The sequence below is a fragment of the Pteropus vampyrus genome, unplaced genomic scaffold (genome assembly GCF_000151845.1).
Source record: "Pteropus vampyrus isolate Shadow unplaced genomic scaffold, Pvam_2.0 Scaffold86, whole genome shotgun sequence".
Taxonomy (NCBI): domain Eukaryota; kingdom Metazoa; phylum Chordata; class Mammalia; order Chiroptera; family Pteropodidae; genus Pteropus; species Pteropus vampyrus.
Window position 1 is genome coordinate 365,831 of NW_011888867.1, and position 16,375 is coordinate 382,205.

At 55.2% G+C, this 16,375-nt stretch overlaps 1 protein-coding gene across 1 annotated transcript in view; it reads right to left on the reverse strand.

Moving 5' to 3' along the window:
* ARHGEF10L (Rho guanine nucleotide exchange factor 10 like) overlaps window positions 1-16,375 on the reverse strand; it is a 134,342-nt gene that overhangs the window by 41,229 nt on the left and 76,738 nt on the right. The window contains exons 17-23 of the mRNA XM_023532645.1: window positions 15,731-16,246; window positions 14,025-14,039; window positions 13,606-13,787; window positions 10,367-10,482; window positions 9,750-9,877; window positions 8,143-8,243; window positions 1,118-1,239 (exon numbers count right to left, since the gene is read on the reverse strand). Of these exons, the coding sequence (XP_023388413.1) occupies window positions 1,118-1,239; window positions 8,143-8,243; window positions 9,750-9,877; window positions 10,367-10,482; window positions 13,606-13,787; window positions 14,025-14,039; window positions 15,731-16,246 (1,180 nt within the window). The remainder of the gene's footprint in view (window positions 1-1,117; window positions 1,240-8,142; window positions 8,244-9,749; window positions 9,878-10,366; window positions 10,483-13,605; window positions 13,788-14,024; window positions 14,040-15,730; window positions 16,247-16,375) is intronic.

Below are 16,375 nucleotides of genomic sequence, written 5' to 3' on the forward strand. Positions count from 1 at the left end.
TTTAAATGCCAGCTCCCCCAAGAGGTCCTCTCTGACCCCCTAGCTATGTTGGCCCCATCTTTGTAGCTATCCGATTTATTTTCTTTATAACACGTGTCGCTCTTTTCCATTTCTTTCTGTTTGCCGGGGTCTTGCCTGACTCTCCCCTCTAGACGGAAAACTACACGAGGGTACGTTGTATATTTCGGTTACCACTATATTCCCAGTGTCCAGCACAGGGTCTATCACACAGCAAGTGTTCAAAAATTATATGCAGAATGGACAAATGAATGAATGAATTAGTGAATGAATTGACATCTCAACAGTATGTACTTTCAGCTACTTAGAGCCCCAATCTACAGCCTAATCAGCTGGTCTCCTGGGACTTCCCTATCTGGGCCTAGGTCCCAAGCTTGCTCTCCCCTCCCCAAGCGCAGATGACCTCCCCTCTTTGGGAGGAAGATGGGCGGCAGCTGCTCCAGATAAAGGAGTGAGCTTGGCCAGCACATCAGGGACAGGTGACCAGTGGAGGGAAAAGCACTGGTGTTAGAACTAGGCAGAGCGAGGTTACGATTCCTGGACCCATCCTTATTGGCTGTGTCATTTTGGAAAGTCATGTCATCTGTCTGAGCCTTAGGGGGTCCTTACCTGAGAAACAGATCTAGAAACATCTACTTACAAAGTTCTGTAGGTGCTTGATAAAGAGGATGCATGATGGCTATGGAGCATGTCCTGTCCCCTCCCCCCGCCCACACCAAAGTTGGCTTCCACCGGACTCCAACCCACCAAGGGACCAACCCACAAAGTCTGGCACAGCCCCTTGGGCATATTCCGGCCTATCTTCTGGGTTAGAATCATGCCATCGACTGATGAGATCATTGCTATTTGTTAGTTCAAAACAATGGAACTTTCCATTCACTTGACCCACAGAAGGCATCTACTCCAACTTTTTTGGTGAGAAAGCTGACTCCTAGACCAACGAAAAGACTTGACCAGCTCTATCGCTAAGAAAGTGAAAAGCTGGATCTGGAACCCGGGCCTCTCCCGCTGTGGCACAGCCTGGAAACTTTGGTTCTCCCAAGAGAAAAGGAACCACAGCCACCTTCGCAGCAGACTCAGCTAGATCGGCTCCACTCACCTGCAGGCTGAGGCCCCGGGAGGAGAAGGCGGGGATGCAGCAGGCCAGGATCGGGCACCAGAACGGGGCTTTGCTCTTCTTGTCCTCATCCAGGCATAGCCAGCCCGGCTGGTTCTCCTCCCCTACAGCAAGAGGAAGGAGGTGGGTGAAGCTCGTCCAAGGACCGAGGACCAAGCGGGCAGTGAGCAGCCCAGGAAGCCCAGGGAGACACCGCAGGACACAGAGGCCCGGCCTGTACGGTGGCCTGGACTGACCCAGCCACTTGCCCCCCAGCACCACTCCTGCCCACGCAAGATGAAACCCAGCCTCACTCCACGGTCATGGCTATGGGTCCCTGGCAAGGAGGCAGGAAGCCTGAGGCTTGAGTCCCAGCTTGACTGCCCTTTTGCTGAGCAACCTTGTAGAAATCATTCCACCTCTCTGAGCTTCAATTTCTTCCTCTATGAAACAGGGATTTTGAAAAATGCCTTTGTCTTGCAGTTACTGTGAGGATTCAGTGAAATAATAGATAGAAAAGGATTTCCAAAGGCATTAAGATGTTGAGCTCGTCCCAGGCCCTGCCGCCTTGCCCTTACCCTCTAGAGGTGAAAGATGGTCATAAACCAGCAGGCAAACAAGACGGTTTGGGACTGTGAGGACACAGCCGAGCTGCTTTTACACCTGACTGCGACGGTGATGGTGAAATAGAAGATGCTCTCCCGCTTCATTCGAAGCTCCCCTGAAATTTCCAGGACCTCTGCACTCAACAGCATCCATTAAACCGCCCTCTCCACAGTGGCTCCTTCACATGGGTCAAGGCTCCCTCACACACTGCCACCTCCAAGAAGTCCTCCGGAACACCCTGGCTACGGCGGCCCCCTCCTCCCAGGGGGAAAGACCCAAACTTGCATAGCTTTCACCACAATATAAAATCATGGTGTCCACTTTCTCGTTTTTGATCTGTCTCCATACGTCTCTAGAATGTAAGTGCAGGGCAGCAGGATCTGGGCTGTGTCGTTTGCCACTGTCTCCCTGACATCTGGCAGGCTACCTGTCCAGAATAAGTGTTACGCGGGTCGAAAGAATGAATAAGTGAACAAGTGAGTAAACCACCATCTCTCCCAGAAAGTTCTCTCTGCTAAGGAGCCCGTCCTTCATGCTCCATACGACGTCATTGCATATGACGACTGCCTTCGTGGTCTCCTGACAGCAGGGGACACGGCGCCGCTATGACACACCCACCGTGTCCACACGCCAGGCACATGCTAAGTGCTCCACACGTGTCCCCTGGCTTCCTTTTCACCATAACCAAGCACGGTTAGATGATGATTTTCACTTGACAGATGATAAGACGGACATTCAGGGATTAAGCTGACCGGGTCACATGCATGCCTAGATGGCCAAGCCCAGATGGGGACCAAGGTCTGTCTGACTCAAAGCCCAGGTTCTTTGCACTAACCCAGGCACTATTCCAGCAACCAGCCCCCCACTGACACCCCTGGGCATGACTGACCCTGAACATGGTGACGCTGGACAATGAGGAGGTGGCTCTGCCTGTGCCTCAAGCTTTGGAAATGGGAGGCGAGTAAACTGTCATGACAGAGCCTTCCCACCCAGCACAGAGCAAGCACTGGAGAAATGCCACCATCAGGGAGGGGAAAATGAGAGAAATCAATACAGGGCATAAAGTTTGGGTTGTACGAGATGACTAAACCCTACAGATCGTCTGTACGGCATAAGCATAGCACCTACAGCCAACAATTCCATGTTATACTGAAAATTTTGCTGAGAATGTAGGTCTTATGTTAAGCGTTCTTATCACAAAAAAATTATAATAAATAAGAGGGCAGGAAGAAACTTTTGGAAGGGATGGCTTCGTTTTGGCATAGACTGTGATGATGGGTTCACAGGTGTGTACTTATCTCCAAACTCATCCAGTTATATACATTGAAAATGTGCAGTTTTTGTATGTCAATCATACCCCAATCAAGTGGTTTTTAAAAGATTCCACTGCCACCAGAGAAGGGTGGTGCCTGTGTCAGTCACAGCGAGAGAAGCCAGAATAAGGTGGCAGGCGTGGATGTTCTTTGCGAAGTTAAAGGACGTTCGCAAATGTCAGGCGTTCCTACACGGATGAGCTGTTTCAGCGGGGGCTCCGGCGCCCGCCCCCACTCCCTCAAGCGGTAGAGTCGCTGGGCGGTGAGCTCACTCCCCAGACGGGGCCTCCATCCCACTGGGCCCTGGAGTCAGAGTTACATCAAACCTGGTCCCTGCCAGCGAGGAGGAGAGGCCATCGAGGAAAGGGTAACGACAGCAGAGGGTGGGCATCACCGTAACAGAAAGATGTGTGCACCGCACTTCACAGTTTCCTAAGTCAAAGGCAGGGCTCAGGAGCCAAGGGGCTGAGCAGCATGCTGTGAGCACAGGGGGTGATCGCCGAGACCTCCGGCCAGGCTGTGGCACGGCACCTGTCTCTTTGGTAGGTGCTCACAGCACGCTGCTCCGCTGTTTCTGGACAAGCCCCTGGGCAGCAAATTAAGATGGGTGAGACTTGAATGCGTCCCCCTTCTCGAGCTCACAGTCACGCAGACCCTCACCAATACCTGATGGGAGCCCGGCAGAGCACCGGACCCCTCACCTGGCGGCCTCCTGGAGCTCAGTCAGGGAACATGACCCAACCCGCCCCGAGCTCCCTTCCTCTCCACCCCCCAACCACCCACAGCCCATCAAGTCCCGGTAATTTATTAGTATATATATTTTTTTTAATGATCTGACCTTCTCCTTCCAGATGGTGCCTTCCCTGCCTGTGCCTGGGAACGTTAAAAGAAAACGGAGTGGTTGCTTCCCATCTGCCACTGCCATTGTCCCTGTCACAAAACCAAAGCGGCTGAGACCAAATTAGAAGGCTGTTGCGGCTGAAAATTGAAGGCTCGCTTGGGATAAGTGACATTAAGAACTGGCACCAACAGCAAAGCTGTGATTTCCAATTGACATGAAGCGGGGGCTTACTTGGCGCCCAGCTCTGCAGCACCCACTGGACATGAGATCAGCGGGAACAGCTCAGGGCAAGAGGCCACGTCCCCTTCCACTCCGCCACCTCCGAGCCTGTAGAACAGCCCTGCCAGCTGCAGCAGGCTGGCCGTGCCAGAAGGGGCCTGGCAGGTCCCAACTCGGCCTCCAGCTCAGTGTCACACTGGACACTTACCCTCTCTGGGCCCGTCACCTCATCTGGAGAATGGGGGAATAATCCGACCACTTGGAGCTCTTATGAGCTATAAGGCCTGGTACACACCGGACACTCTAGAAACAGTACGCGTCATGATCCCTGTACCTGGTTAAGAGTCTCGTCTATTACTATGCTTGAGGGTGGCTGGCCTGCCCTGCCCCTCCAGCCCCGACCTGCCTCCCAAACTCCTCCAGTGCTCAGTCCCAGCGCTGTGCCTTTCGGTCACAGCTGCCCCAGTGGATAGCCCAGCTGCCCCTCTACCTTCCCAAATCCAAGGCTGACTCTGAGGGCCCTCTCACACCTCCCAGCATTGAGGGGACTGGTGGGACCTCAGCACACACCTCCTCCAAACACCCTTCCCCTGCAGACAGAGACACTGGTGTCTGGGGAGGCCAGGTGTGTGGCCGTGGTAGGCCGGCTGGGGTAAAGCCCAAGTCATGCCCCAAAGCCACCTCAGCCCCCCTCCTGGGGGCGCAGACCTATCACTTCCAGCCAAGGGCTCGGGCAGGTCCAAGGGCCGACCTCAGGGATGGCTGGGGGTTAAAGGAGATGAGAGTTAGAGCATGCTCAGTGTGCACCTCGGCTGTGCTCAGGTCTCCATAACTGGATCCATCGCTAGGAAGAACGATGGTATTACTGTGAGGACTAAGCTGGAAAACCGACCAAGTCAGGGTGGCAAGGGAGGACCCCCCGGCAGCAGCCGCAAGGATATGTCCCCGTGAGCACGGGATTAGCCCGCAGCCTGCCAGGCCCAGGTCTTCTTGGGAGGTAGGAGCAGGAGGCCATGGTGGAAGAGGCTCCAGGGGCGCATAGGTCAGAGATACTGAGCTTTGAGAATTGGAGGGGGGGCGGGGGGACAGGCACAGGAAGGAAGGGTCAGAAGCCCCCAACCTCGCCTCTTCTTTCTCTGGTGCCTTCTACTTGCAACCCTTTTCCAGAGCCCAGACAAACAGGAGCCTAACTGGCAGAGAAGTGGGAAGGTATTCTGGCCCCGCTCGCCACTAAACCTTGTGTGACCTTAGGCCATCTGTGAGATGCAGACACCCACATGCCAGCCACTGGCCGTCCCAGACACCCTCCATGCACCATCTATGCTTGCAAGGGCCCTGTGAGGGGGACACTGGTATTATCCCCATTTTCTGATGGCAAATCCAGGGCATCTAGAAATTAACTCGTCGCCCGAGATCACAGAGCTGGTAAGTAGCAGAGCAGGGAACTGAACTCAGGCAGCCTGGATCTACTTTGCTTGGCACTAAGACTCCAAAACACAGCAGGAGAAAGAGCTCCTGGAGCTCCGTCTAAACGACCGGGAGAAGCCTGCCTTTCCCGGGTCCGCACGGCATGACAGTGGCCATGCTATGAACTGAGTTCCCAGATTCCCCAGGACCCTGGCCCTTCCAAGGGGCAGAACTGACACCCCCTCCCGGATCCCAGGTGCCCCGACTCCAGCCCTCTCCTTTCTCAATCTTCGGTGGATTATGATCTTGGCACACTGTAGTCAGGGAGAGAGGAAGATACAGCAGAAAAAAAAATTAAAGGAATAACATCCTTTGTGAATAAATTTTTTTAACATATTCTATTCCTAACGGGCTCATGTTATTTTTCCCTCCCCGCCAGCCATTGCAGATAAAAAAAACAAACTGGCAAAATAAAAAGAACAAATTATTCAAGCCCCAGGGGAACCCAGGCATTCAAATAAGATTTCAAATGACTCTGGTTCCATTAAAACTTTTGCTGCAGTGAAACTGCACGGATGTAGGGTGGCTGAGCATCTTCACAGGCAGCTGAGAACCGAGATACTCACATCAGTCAGCTCCTCTCCCTCCGACACCAAGCCCCACTCAGCAAAGCATCTGGGCTTCAAACAGGAGATTTAACCTGCTTTTACAGCAGGTGTACAAACACGACTCAGGCGCTTGCCCAGGACGCAAATATTGCACAGGAGAGCGTGTGGCCCGAGACCTGGCAGGCAGGGGAACCAACAACTCAGCGTTTCGTCGGGCCAAAATTCCCACAGTCCTCTGCCAGGGCTGGGGACAGCCTCTGCTTACAATCCTCCCTCCGCCCTTCCCAGGCCTCTTGGTCACCCAGAAACATCCAGCGGAGGTGTGTGCAATGTCAGCTCCAGATCCAGGAAGAAATCGAATGGGCAGAAGCCTCTGATCCTAGCTCCTCCAAAGCCACAACCTCCCCTCCACGACCTCCCCCAACAGCCACATGCCCTCTGTGCCCGGCAGCCAAAGTGACCTGCTTAAATAGAAATCGCATCATGACGCTGACCGGCGCTCGATGCTACAACACACAGCTCCTCATCACGCCCGGAACGGGTCCCATGTATCTCACCCTGGCTTTCTAGACAACCTGCCCCCTCCCCTCCACCTGCCCCATTCACCAGCTCTGGCCGCCTCAGGACCTTTGCACTAGCTCTTCTGAAGCCTGGATCATTTCGCCTGGATCTCCGTACGGCTTCGGGTGTCACCTTCTCAAAGGTCCTCTCTGACAGCAGTTCTAAGCCCCAGGCTCGGTGCCAGTCACGTCACCCAGCTCTACCCCTATTGATTGCTCCTCACTAATATCCACCTGCCCCTCTTAAACTGTAAGCTCCTTGAGGGCAGGACTCTTTCTATTTTTGTCATTGGTTTTTTTTTTTTCCCCTATGCCTAAAATTACTGTAGACTCGATAAATATTTTTTTCATTGATGAAAGACATGGACAAAAATCCTGATTTCTGTCTTGAAATGTCTCAGAACCTAGTGGAAATACATATTTATCTATAAAAAGATCACAGCAGAAACAGAAATGAGAAATAAAACAAAACAAAAAGATCACTGCTATTGGTTGGAATCAGCGAATGGGAATATTCTAACATACATCGCAGATGGTGACGGCCCTGACTGGCAAGGACCCGGGCCTTGTGTCAGTTCACAAAAAACGCGAGTAAAGTAATCATAACTTAATGAGTGTGGTTTGACAGACGGAAACTCGCCAACTCGAGGGCGCAGGACAGAGAGGGATTGAGAGTGGGCTCTGGGGCCAACTGCTCAGAGTCTGCCCATCCTCATTCCTGCTGTGTGCACTCAGGCGAGTCACTGCACCTCTCTGGGGCACAGAACCCTCTGCTGGAAAAAGGGGTTCACAACAGATCACCCTCTTAGAGCTATTGTGAATATGAAATGAAAGAGGTGGGTAAAATGCTCAGAAAAATGCTTGCACACAGGAAGCGCTCTGTAAATACGATGCTCGTTATTATCCGTATTGTTATTAGGGGGTACACAGGAGGAGAAGAATCACACGGAGATCCTTGGATAAAAATCAGTTTAGTCGAACCTGCGTGGCTTTTTGGTAACAGCTTTGCTGTGATATAAATGAACTACCGTAAAACCCGCCCTTTTAAAGCATACACTTCACTGGTTTCTGGTACATTCAGAGTTGGGCAACTATCACCACGATCTAATTTGAGAACATTTTTATCACTCCCACCAAAAAAATAAAAAACTTAACAGTCCCTCTTCTCTTCACCCCCCCCCACCCCTCCCCTCGCCTCAGGTCCCTGGCAACCAGCGACTTACTTTCTGTCAACACCTATCACTTTACAGATGGGGAAACTGAGGCTCAGAAAGGGGAAGTGACTTGTCCAAGGTCACTGAGCAGAGTCTCAGGACTCAGAACCCCGGCTCCAGCTGTTTCTCCACTGCACTACCTCCCAACTAAGGGGCCTCCCGTGAGCCTGGACGGCCCCCATGCACGCACACATGCACACCCCAAACCGCCCCTCTCCCACCCCTGCCCCCTGAGACGCTCCTCTTGGGGCTTTACTCACGGAGTCCAATCTTGGCCAAGTGCAACCTATTGACCCAGGAGATCTTGCTCAGGGGGTTGGGGGTGATAAAGACCACCATGAAGCTGATGGGGCGGCCAGACCTGTGGCAAGGAGGGAGAGGAGTGTGAGTGCCCAAAACAAGGGCCTGGTCCCCCCCGGGCCAGCACCCAGCTCCCCCCTCAACCCACATGCCCCGGAGATCAACCGAGGTCTGTTCAGACCATCACAGCATGGCCAGAGAAGCTGGTGGCACACCTGGCAAAGCCTCAGGCCCCTGGGAGATGAGTCCCTCCACCCACCATGGCCCCAGGAGGGAGGCACCTCCCCCGGAGTGACCAGGCCACGCTCCCCGGCTTGGCCCCAGGTGCCTCGGCCTGGGTACCTAGCAAAGCCAGAGGTATCCGGCCCTCTTAGGCTGCAACTCAAGAGGCCCTTCCGGGGCTCCACCTGGTCAGCTTTCCATGGGCCTGGTCAGACACCTGTACGTGTCTGACCAGAAGCAGCTACAGGGAGGAACGGGTCTCCAGCAGGTCTGTTCCCAGCACTTGGCACGGGGCAGTTGCCTGGTAAATGTTTGCTGAATGGACACACGGATGAAGGAAGAAAGGAGTGAATGGGGTTGTGTATAGGCCAGAGGCAGCCAAAAGTCACTGTTGTCACCACACTGCCTGTCACCTCGGAGCAGCAAGGGCTTGTTCCCCACCACGGGCCATCCCAGCCCCCAGGAGGTGGGCAGGACCAGGTCACTAACCCTCTGGTGTATGGGGAAGGGAGCCATGTGAGGCCACTCAGTAGGTCAGTGACAAATCTGGTTAGAGGTCAACGCTGCTGACCCTCAGCCTCGAGTCCCGAGCCTCACGCCCCGGGCTCAGGCCCTGCCTCAAACAACAGTGCTCTGATCCTCCTTTCCCTGCAGCCACTGTGCCTGTGCCACTCGATCCCCCACAGCCCCCCACTCAGGAGGTCAAAACCTGGGCTCTGAGCCCATCCCTGCACCAGCCTAGGCTTCACCGTTAGACCTCTGGGCACCCAGCTCCACCTCTCACCACGCGGCCTTGGGCTTGTCATGTAACTCTCTGAGCCTCACCTTTCTCATCTGTAAAATGGGGTAATAATATCAACTTTACAGAGCTGGGGGAGGATCCAAGAGATAGCTTTCCCCATCTCCGCCGGGCTGTCATCCATTCCACAAACATCAGCCCAGGGTCTACTGAGCACGAGCTGCTGTGTAGGCATTAGGGGACAGGGGCAGTGCTGGGGGGAGGCTGGGTCTATGAGAGGAGACCCAGGGCCTAGTCCCAGGGGACTACACAGTCTGATGTGAGAGAAAAGGACACAGTGTAAATGGAACCAACCATCAGCACGGTGTCCGAGTACCCTAACAGAGGATGGGCTTACCCCAGGTGAAAAGGTATTTGTTTGTCATTCATTCATTCATTTTGTCTACGAGCACCTACTCCGTGCCGAATGCTGTGTTGGGCGTGGCCCACAGTGCATACACGCCAGCATCGCAGCAGTACTGACGAGTGAGACAGCTCTAGGTGCCCTGTTCAAGCCCCACCACTCCACCAGTGCCCCCCCACCCCCGCCCGCCGCCCGCCTCTCACTTGTCAGGTTTCCCAGGAAGCAGGAGCCTGAGGCGGCACTTGTTGGCCGAGTGGATCTCCTCCTCCTTCACCCGCATCAGCCTCTGCAGAGCCAGGCACCAGTCCTGAGCCACGGTCATGTTCAAGTTCTAGGGTTGAGAAAGCCAATGAGGTCACCGCACAGCCTGCTGACACCCCAAAAGCCACACCAAATCCCTGCAGCAGTCAAGGTGCCCCAGGGGAGAGGAACTGGGGAGAAGTCCTGGAGCCCAGCCTGGAAGCTTGCTATGGGCTGTGGGCAGAATGCCGTCCCCTGGTCCAGACCCCACCTTTGAGAGGAATACACTCTCCCAGCAAGCTTCCTCTCCAGCATGGAGCAAGGCCAGGAAGGGGCTACAAGGCCACCATGCAAACAGCAACAACAAAGAAAAGCCCCATAGCCAGGCCCCATTAAACCCGAACCAGAGGCCGCTCACCAGACTTCCAGGCAGCAACAGGGAGCTTTGCCGCTCCTGCTGCTTGTGGGAGCTCGGAGCCAAAGCCATGTCTGGGGACTGGCCAGGAGAGTAACCCCCAACTCTATCTGCTGAGTCTGGGCACTGCCCACAGGGAGGAGCCTGGAGCCCCACAAAGCGTACCTGGTAGGTGCCATGCAGCGTGCTGATGAGGAGGGTGATCTGCTCTACCACGGCCAGGTCCTTCTGCAGGTCCTGCAGCTCCTGGAAGAGTCGCGGGGGGCCGAAGTACACCTTATCTGGATAGACAGAGACCCAGGTCAGCCTGAGGAGTGGGGAGGGTGCCGATGAGAAGCCAAGCACACAACTCACTGCAAAGGAGAGCTGCCGCTCCTTGGGTATGGCACCAGAGCTACAGAAGGAAACATCACCAAACAGCTGTCTACTGGGGGGACAGATCCAATCACAGGTAAAGTCCCTAACACCTGTGATCCAGGCCACACTCGGTCTATACAAAGGGTCAAAAGAGACTAGAAGACTGAGAGCCAACTGTGCCTGCAAGAGATGAGGAGCCTTCACGGAGCCAGGAGAACGGTGGGCACTGCCCAAAAGGAACACAGCATGTGCAGAGACACCACGGCTCGGGGAAGCCCGTGAACAGCAAGCTGCTCAAGACCTTACTGACGACCTACTATGTGCCAGGTTCTATTCCAGATGTTGGAGAGACGGATGTGAACAAGACAGACAGGGCCCCCACTCCCTAGGGGAAGGAGAGGAAGTGCGGGGGAGCAGTGAATCACAACCACAGACGGTGGAAGGTACCGGGGGAAAGTTATCGGGGTGATGGGGCAGCGATGGGGTGTGAAGATGCCCAGATCTCTGCTGATGATACGGATGAAGGGTTGGGGGCATGAGAGATGGGATAGCAAGAGATCGAGCAGGAGGGAACCGCTGGATGGGGAAGTCCTTAAATGCCACGCTGGGGCATCTGGGCTGTATTCTCTACGCCCTGGTTTCTCAAGCTGAGGTCTTATGGAATCCCAGGGTCAGGGAAAGCTAGCGGCCCCCAAACTTTTTGGCACCAGGGACCGGTGACCCTATGAGCATCTAATGCCTGATGATCTGAGGTGGAGCTGAGGCAGTGATGCCAGCTCTGGGGAGCGGCTGCAGATCCAGACGAAGCTTTGCTTGCTCGCCTGCCGCTCACCTCCTGCTGTGATGCAGACTGGTACCAGTCCGCGGCCCAAGGGTTGAGGACCTCTGCTTTAGATGATTATCTAAAAAAACCGATGCACATCCTGAATCCTGGATATAATGACTTTAAAGCCACGTGAGCAGGGCCACTTGAATGGCGCCAGTAAGGAGCAAGGAGCGAGGTGGACGGAGAGGTAAGTGGTAAGTTCACACCGAATGAAGAACAAAGACGGGCTCTGCAGGGGCCCCCAACAGGTGAGCTGGTGGGCCATGTGGGTCACCATGAGACACCCCGTGGTACAGGCACAGAGACCTCAAAAAAACCTGCCCCATAAGAGGGCCACAGCCATATTGTGAGCCATTTGGTTCCAGCAAAACAATACCATCCATCACACGAAATTAATGCTGTTCATTTGAATTGTACTGTGTTGTAGCTTCACTTTTATCCCATTTGTGATTTTGTTTTGGTTTTATGGTTGTTCAAGGGGTGTGAGCATAAGGCGTCTATTATACCTAGTCTTATATTTGCACACATTTGAATAACAATATAATAAAAAAAATCATTCAAGGCCAACCAAGGTTCAATGAGAATTTCTTTTTTCCCTTTAAGGGGGGATCTGGCAGCATATTACTCTTGTTTCAAGAATGCAGCCGTAGTCGTTGAAGGAGGGGTCCCAGAGTGAGGGCCAAGTGGTGGGGGGAGGGGGTCAAGCTAGGGCTGAAAGAGGCTCTGAAGAGCCCTTCCCAGGGAGGCTTCTGGAAACAGAGAGTTGGAACACAAATCAGCCCTTCCTGTCTCACAGACCAGGGGAAAGAGACGCAGCATCTGGACGTGGGCGCAGCTGTGCAGCCCGGCCCTCCAAGGGCAAGACCGCATGATGCAATCGCTCCCTCGGAGTTCCCAGAACTGCTGACGGCCCGTGAGGCAACCTCCAGGGCCAGGCGATGGACAGAGCCCAGAGCCCAGCCAGCCAGTGGGAAGTGCAGCTCAGCGCCTTCCCGGCCTGTGGAAGGCGCTTCCGGCTAAGCACTGCTTTCCGTTAGCTCTGCCGTCCAGCATCCCGCGTCCATTCAACAAACGATTGTTAGCACTTGCCTCGATCCAGCTCCAGGCAGAGCTGCAGTGATGCCAAGAAAAGAGACGGCAACAGACACAACTGGCCACCGATATAACTGGCCTTGAGAGTAGGGGGTGGGTGGGGTACCTGGCCCGGTCCGAAGGAATCAGAAAAGGCTTCCTGAGGGAGTGCCATCTGAGCTAGGATGCGCAAAGGCACGTAGATAAACAGGGCAGTAGGAGTCAGCTCTTGGAAAAGCGGGGAGGCAGGAGAAGGCTCGGGGGCAGGAGGAGGTTCACCCCTCCTCTGAACCAAGAGGCCAGTGTGGCCAAGCCCAGAGAGTGAGGGGGCAGAGTGGGCTAAGGAGGGGCAGTGGGCAGGCACCCCCAGGAGGGGCGTGTGGGCTGGAGTGAGGACCTGGGACTTTATCCTGAGAGCGAGGGGAAGTCCCTGGTAGATTTCAGGGTACTGGGTGACACACACAGATCTGAGCTGTGTTTTGAAAAGTTAGCTCTGGGGATGGGTGGAGGGCAGAACAGCAGCCAGAAAGCTACGACCACAGCACTGAGCTAAGTGGCAGCAGCTACCATGAAGATGGAGAGAAGTGGACAAAGACAGAGGCCACCAAGTGTCACCCCAGAGTTGTCATCCTCATGTCCCACAAAGTCTGAGGGGTTAGTCAGGATAGGAGAAGGAGGATCCAGACAGCCCTGTGCCTGGTCCCTAAGGCTGTAGGGGGCAGGGTTAGTGTTACCTGGGCCCCTTACAGTCCAGAGAGGCAAACTGAGGCACAGAAAGGTGACACCTGCTGATGTCACACAGGGAGGCAGGCAATGGCCGGCCAGGCAAGGACTGGAAGTCACACCTTCTGACTCAGATTCACCTGTGCGTGCATGTGTGTACATATGTATGTGCACGGTGGCATATAGGGCTAGAGTAGATGGGGGCAGTGGGCACCTGTCCAGTGTGTGAGGCGGAGGTGTGATTGTGCAGGAAATGTGTGTGCATGTGCAGGTGGGGTTACGGGTGTGCGTTTGTGTGCAGTGTAGGGCTGCAAGCTAGCAAGAGCCTCTCAGACTCTCAGCCAAGGGGCCCGTCAGCCCGGGGACCCCCGGATGGGCCCTCGAGCCTGGGCAGCTGCTCCCAGGCGGCAGCCGGGCAGGTACTCACTCTGGGCCTGGCCCGCGGCAGAGGCCTTCTTGGCACCAGCATGCTGGATGAGGACGTTGTCCTTGTCGTAGGAGCCTCCCTCCTGGCCCACCTCCACCACCTGCACCTGGGGCAGCGCCGTGTTCCACTTCACCACGTACTTGGGCCCCAGGGGCACCAGGCTGCTGATCTCCAGCTGGCCCCTGCCGGGACAGAAGACAAGGCCTGGAGAGCCTGCAGCATCCCAGCCCCAGGGCCAGCCCAGAGCGAGCTCCTCAGCACACCAGCTCAGCCAGGCACCTCACAGCCAACGGGCAAGACCTCAGGCCAAAACCAAGCCAGACAGGGCAGGGAACCATCCATGTGGCAGAAGCACCGAGAGCCTAGGCCCCAACCCCCGATCCAGAATCGCATGCCCCCTGATGCCCCCAAGCTCCTACCTGTGGTTGGCAGGCCTAAAGAAAAAGACAAGAAGGAAGGTCATTACTACGCTGAGTGATTTCTACAGGGGCTGAGACCGCTGGGGGCCAGCCACTGGGCTGGGTCAGGTATGGGCAGAAGGGACCACACACAGGGCCTCTTCCCAGGCTGGGCACCAGCCTTCCATCACCTGATTCCCACAATGGCTCTGCTAAGAAGTCTGTATTATTCCGGACAAGGACAGTGATAGATAGATCTTGTGACTCACCCCAAATCTCCCAAACCGATCTCCTAAAAGTGGGCCACTAGCATCCTCCTCATCTCACTTTCACACTATGCTACGCCCTGAGCAACAGGCAGGCAGAAAGGGGAGTGTCGATCAGATATGGTGCTTGAATGAGTAAGAGAGTAAATGAATAAGCCATAAGCACCGCCACACTAATCTGGGACAGAGGCTTCCTTGCCCGAGTCCCCTACCAGGGCCAGGTCTTGTCCAGACCTGTAAACTGGCACAGAGTAAGGGCTCAGTAAATAGTGTAGAAGTCCCCGAACAACTCTGCTGGCTCCCCTTCCAGGACACAGGATCCACAAGCACAGACCATCCTGACTCTTGACCGTGGCGGTGGCTGTGGTCGTGGGCAGGAACGCACAGCCGACTCTGGGTGCAGAGTCTAAGTCAGGCTCCCAGGCGCCCCAACCCGACGTGTGCCCCAGCCAGGGATAGGAGAGCCAGGCTGGGGTTAACACCGGACTAGGGTGACCACTCCCCGCCTTGGACCCTGGTTATTGTTGCCACTGTTGTTTCCATGATGTTTTTTTAAAGTGCCGTTAAATAAGGAGAACAGAAATTCTCCTCCACTCACGTGTAGAAGAGCCCAGCTGGGAAGGCCCCAGCTGGAGTCTCTTTGGCAAAGGGTCACAATCCCCTACAGGGCCAAGCAAGGGACATGGGTGAGTGAACCGCCACTGGAGGCAGTGAAGGACAGCAGAGCATGAGCCCCAGTAAAGTAGACATGTGACCCCACTCCAGGCCCATGTGACCCAGAGCATCATGGGTCCAGACGTGGGATCTTCACATTTTCAAGAGAAATCGAATGTCTCCATCTCCGTGCGAACTCCCTGTGAGAGCCAAACAAGATTCCCGGAGGCCAGTGTGACCCCTGGGCCACGGGTTTGCTGACTCCGGTCTAAAGAGTCACCCTCGTCCCGTCCAGACCTCTGACTCAGTGACAGCCTGGCAGCCTGGCTCTGAGCATCTCCACAACTTCTGACCCAGAATCAGGAGACCAGGCTCCTGAAGGAGAAGATGCTCTGGCCAGTGGGGAGAAAGGCACAGACTAACGCCATGAAGCACCGAGATCCGACCGAGGGAAAATCAGTGTGAATTAACAGCAGGGATTTGGGCTGGACACAAGGGAGAATCTCTTGACTTTCACAGTGGGCAAAACTCAGGAGACTGTTCAGTTACCGATGGTAAAGTCCCAGAACAGACCACTCTGTACAATGGACGGCTGCCTGCCAAAAGGCTGGGGGTGGCCCCCAATGACTTCTCTAAGTGCCTCTGAGGACCAGGAACAGAGCAGGCCAAGAGGGAAGGGAAAATAAGCCGGAATATCAGAGACCTCGCTGAGCTCGCAGGGGACCCTGTCACAGAGAGGTCGGCTGAGGGACTGGGCTAGGACAGGAATGTGTCCTCAAGGAGGGGTGATGGCCCAGGCCCACTTACTTGAAGTTGATGTTGGCACAGACCAGCATGTCATTGAGCAGGAAGACTCTGCGCTCCTTGGACTTGATCAACTGCCCGCGGTCACCATACACGGTCTCCGTCAGTGTCTCGCAGAGGAGCAGCTGCCTCTGGCCCGAGGTCAACAGCTGGGGGGAGAGAGACAGAGCAAAGTCAACACCAACGAGCACAGAGGCTGTTACGCAGACATCGCCACGCCAGAGGCCCAGAATTCCCCAGCTGTGCACGAAAGAGAGACTGAGGCTAGGAGAGGGGGGAGGATGGGCCAGGGCCACACGCTCCATCCTCGGAGTGACCAGGGGCCTTGGGGACGAGGCTGGAAGACCACACACTGGGCTCTCTGACCATCCAGCCTGCCCAGAAGCCAGCAGGGCCCATCTGGGGAGCCCGCCATGGCCAGACCCTTCATATGGCAATCTCCAACGACCAGCACTGCCAGTGACACAAGCTCTGCAGTCACAGGCACGTGCTCCAACGCAGGCTCGGCGGCACCCACCTCTTCACCTCTCCGCACCTCAGCTTCCTCGGCTGCCAAGTGGAGCGATAACTTCCACCGCTCAGGTCACCGGGGTGACGCGCGGCTGGGCCTGGCTACAGAACTCGCAGAGCCCAGTGCAAGATGAAGAC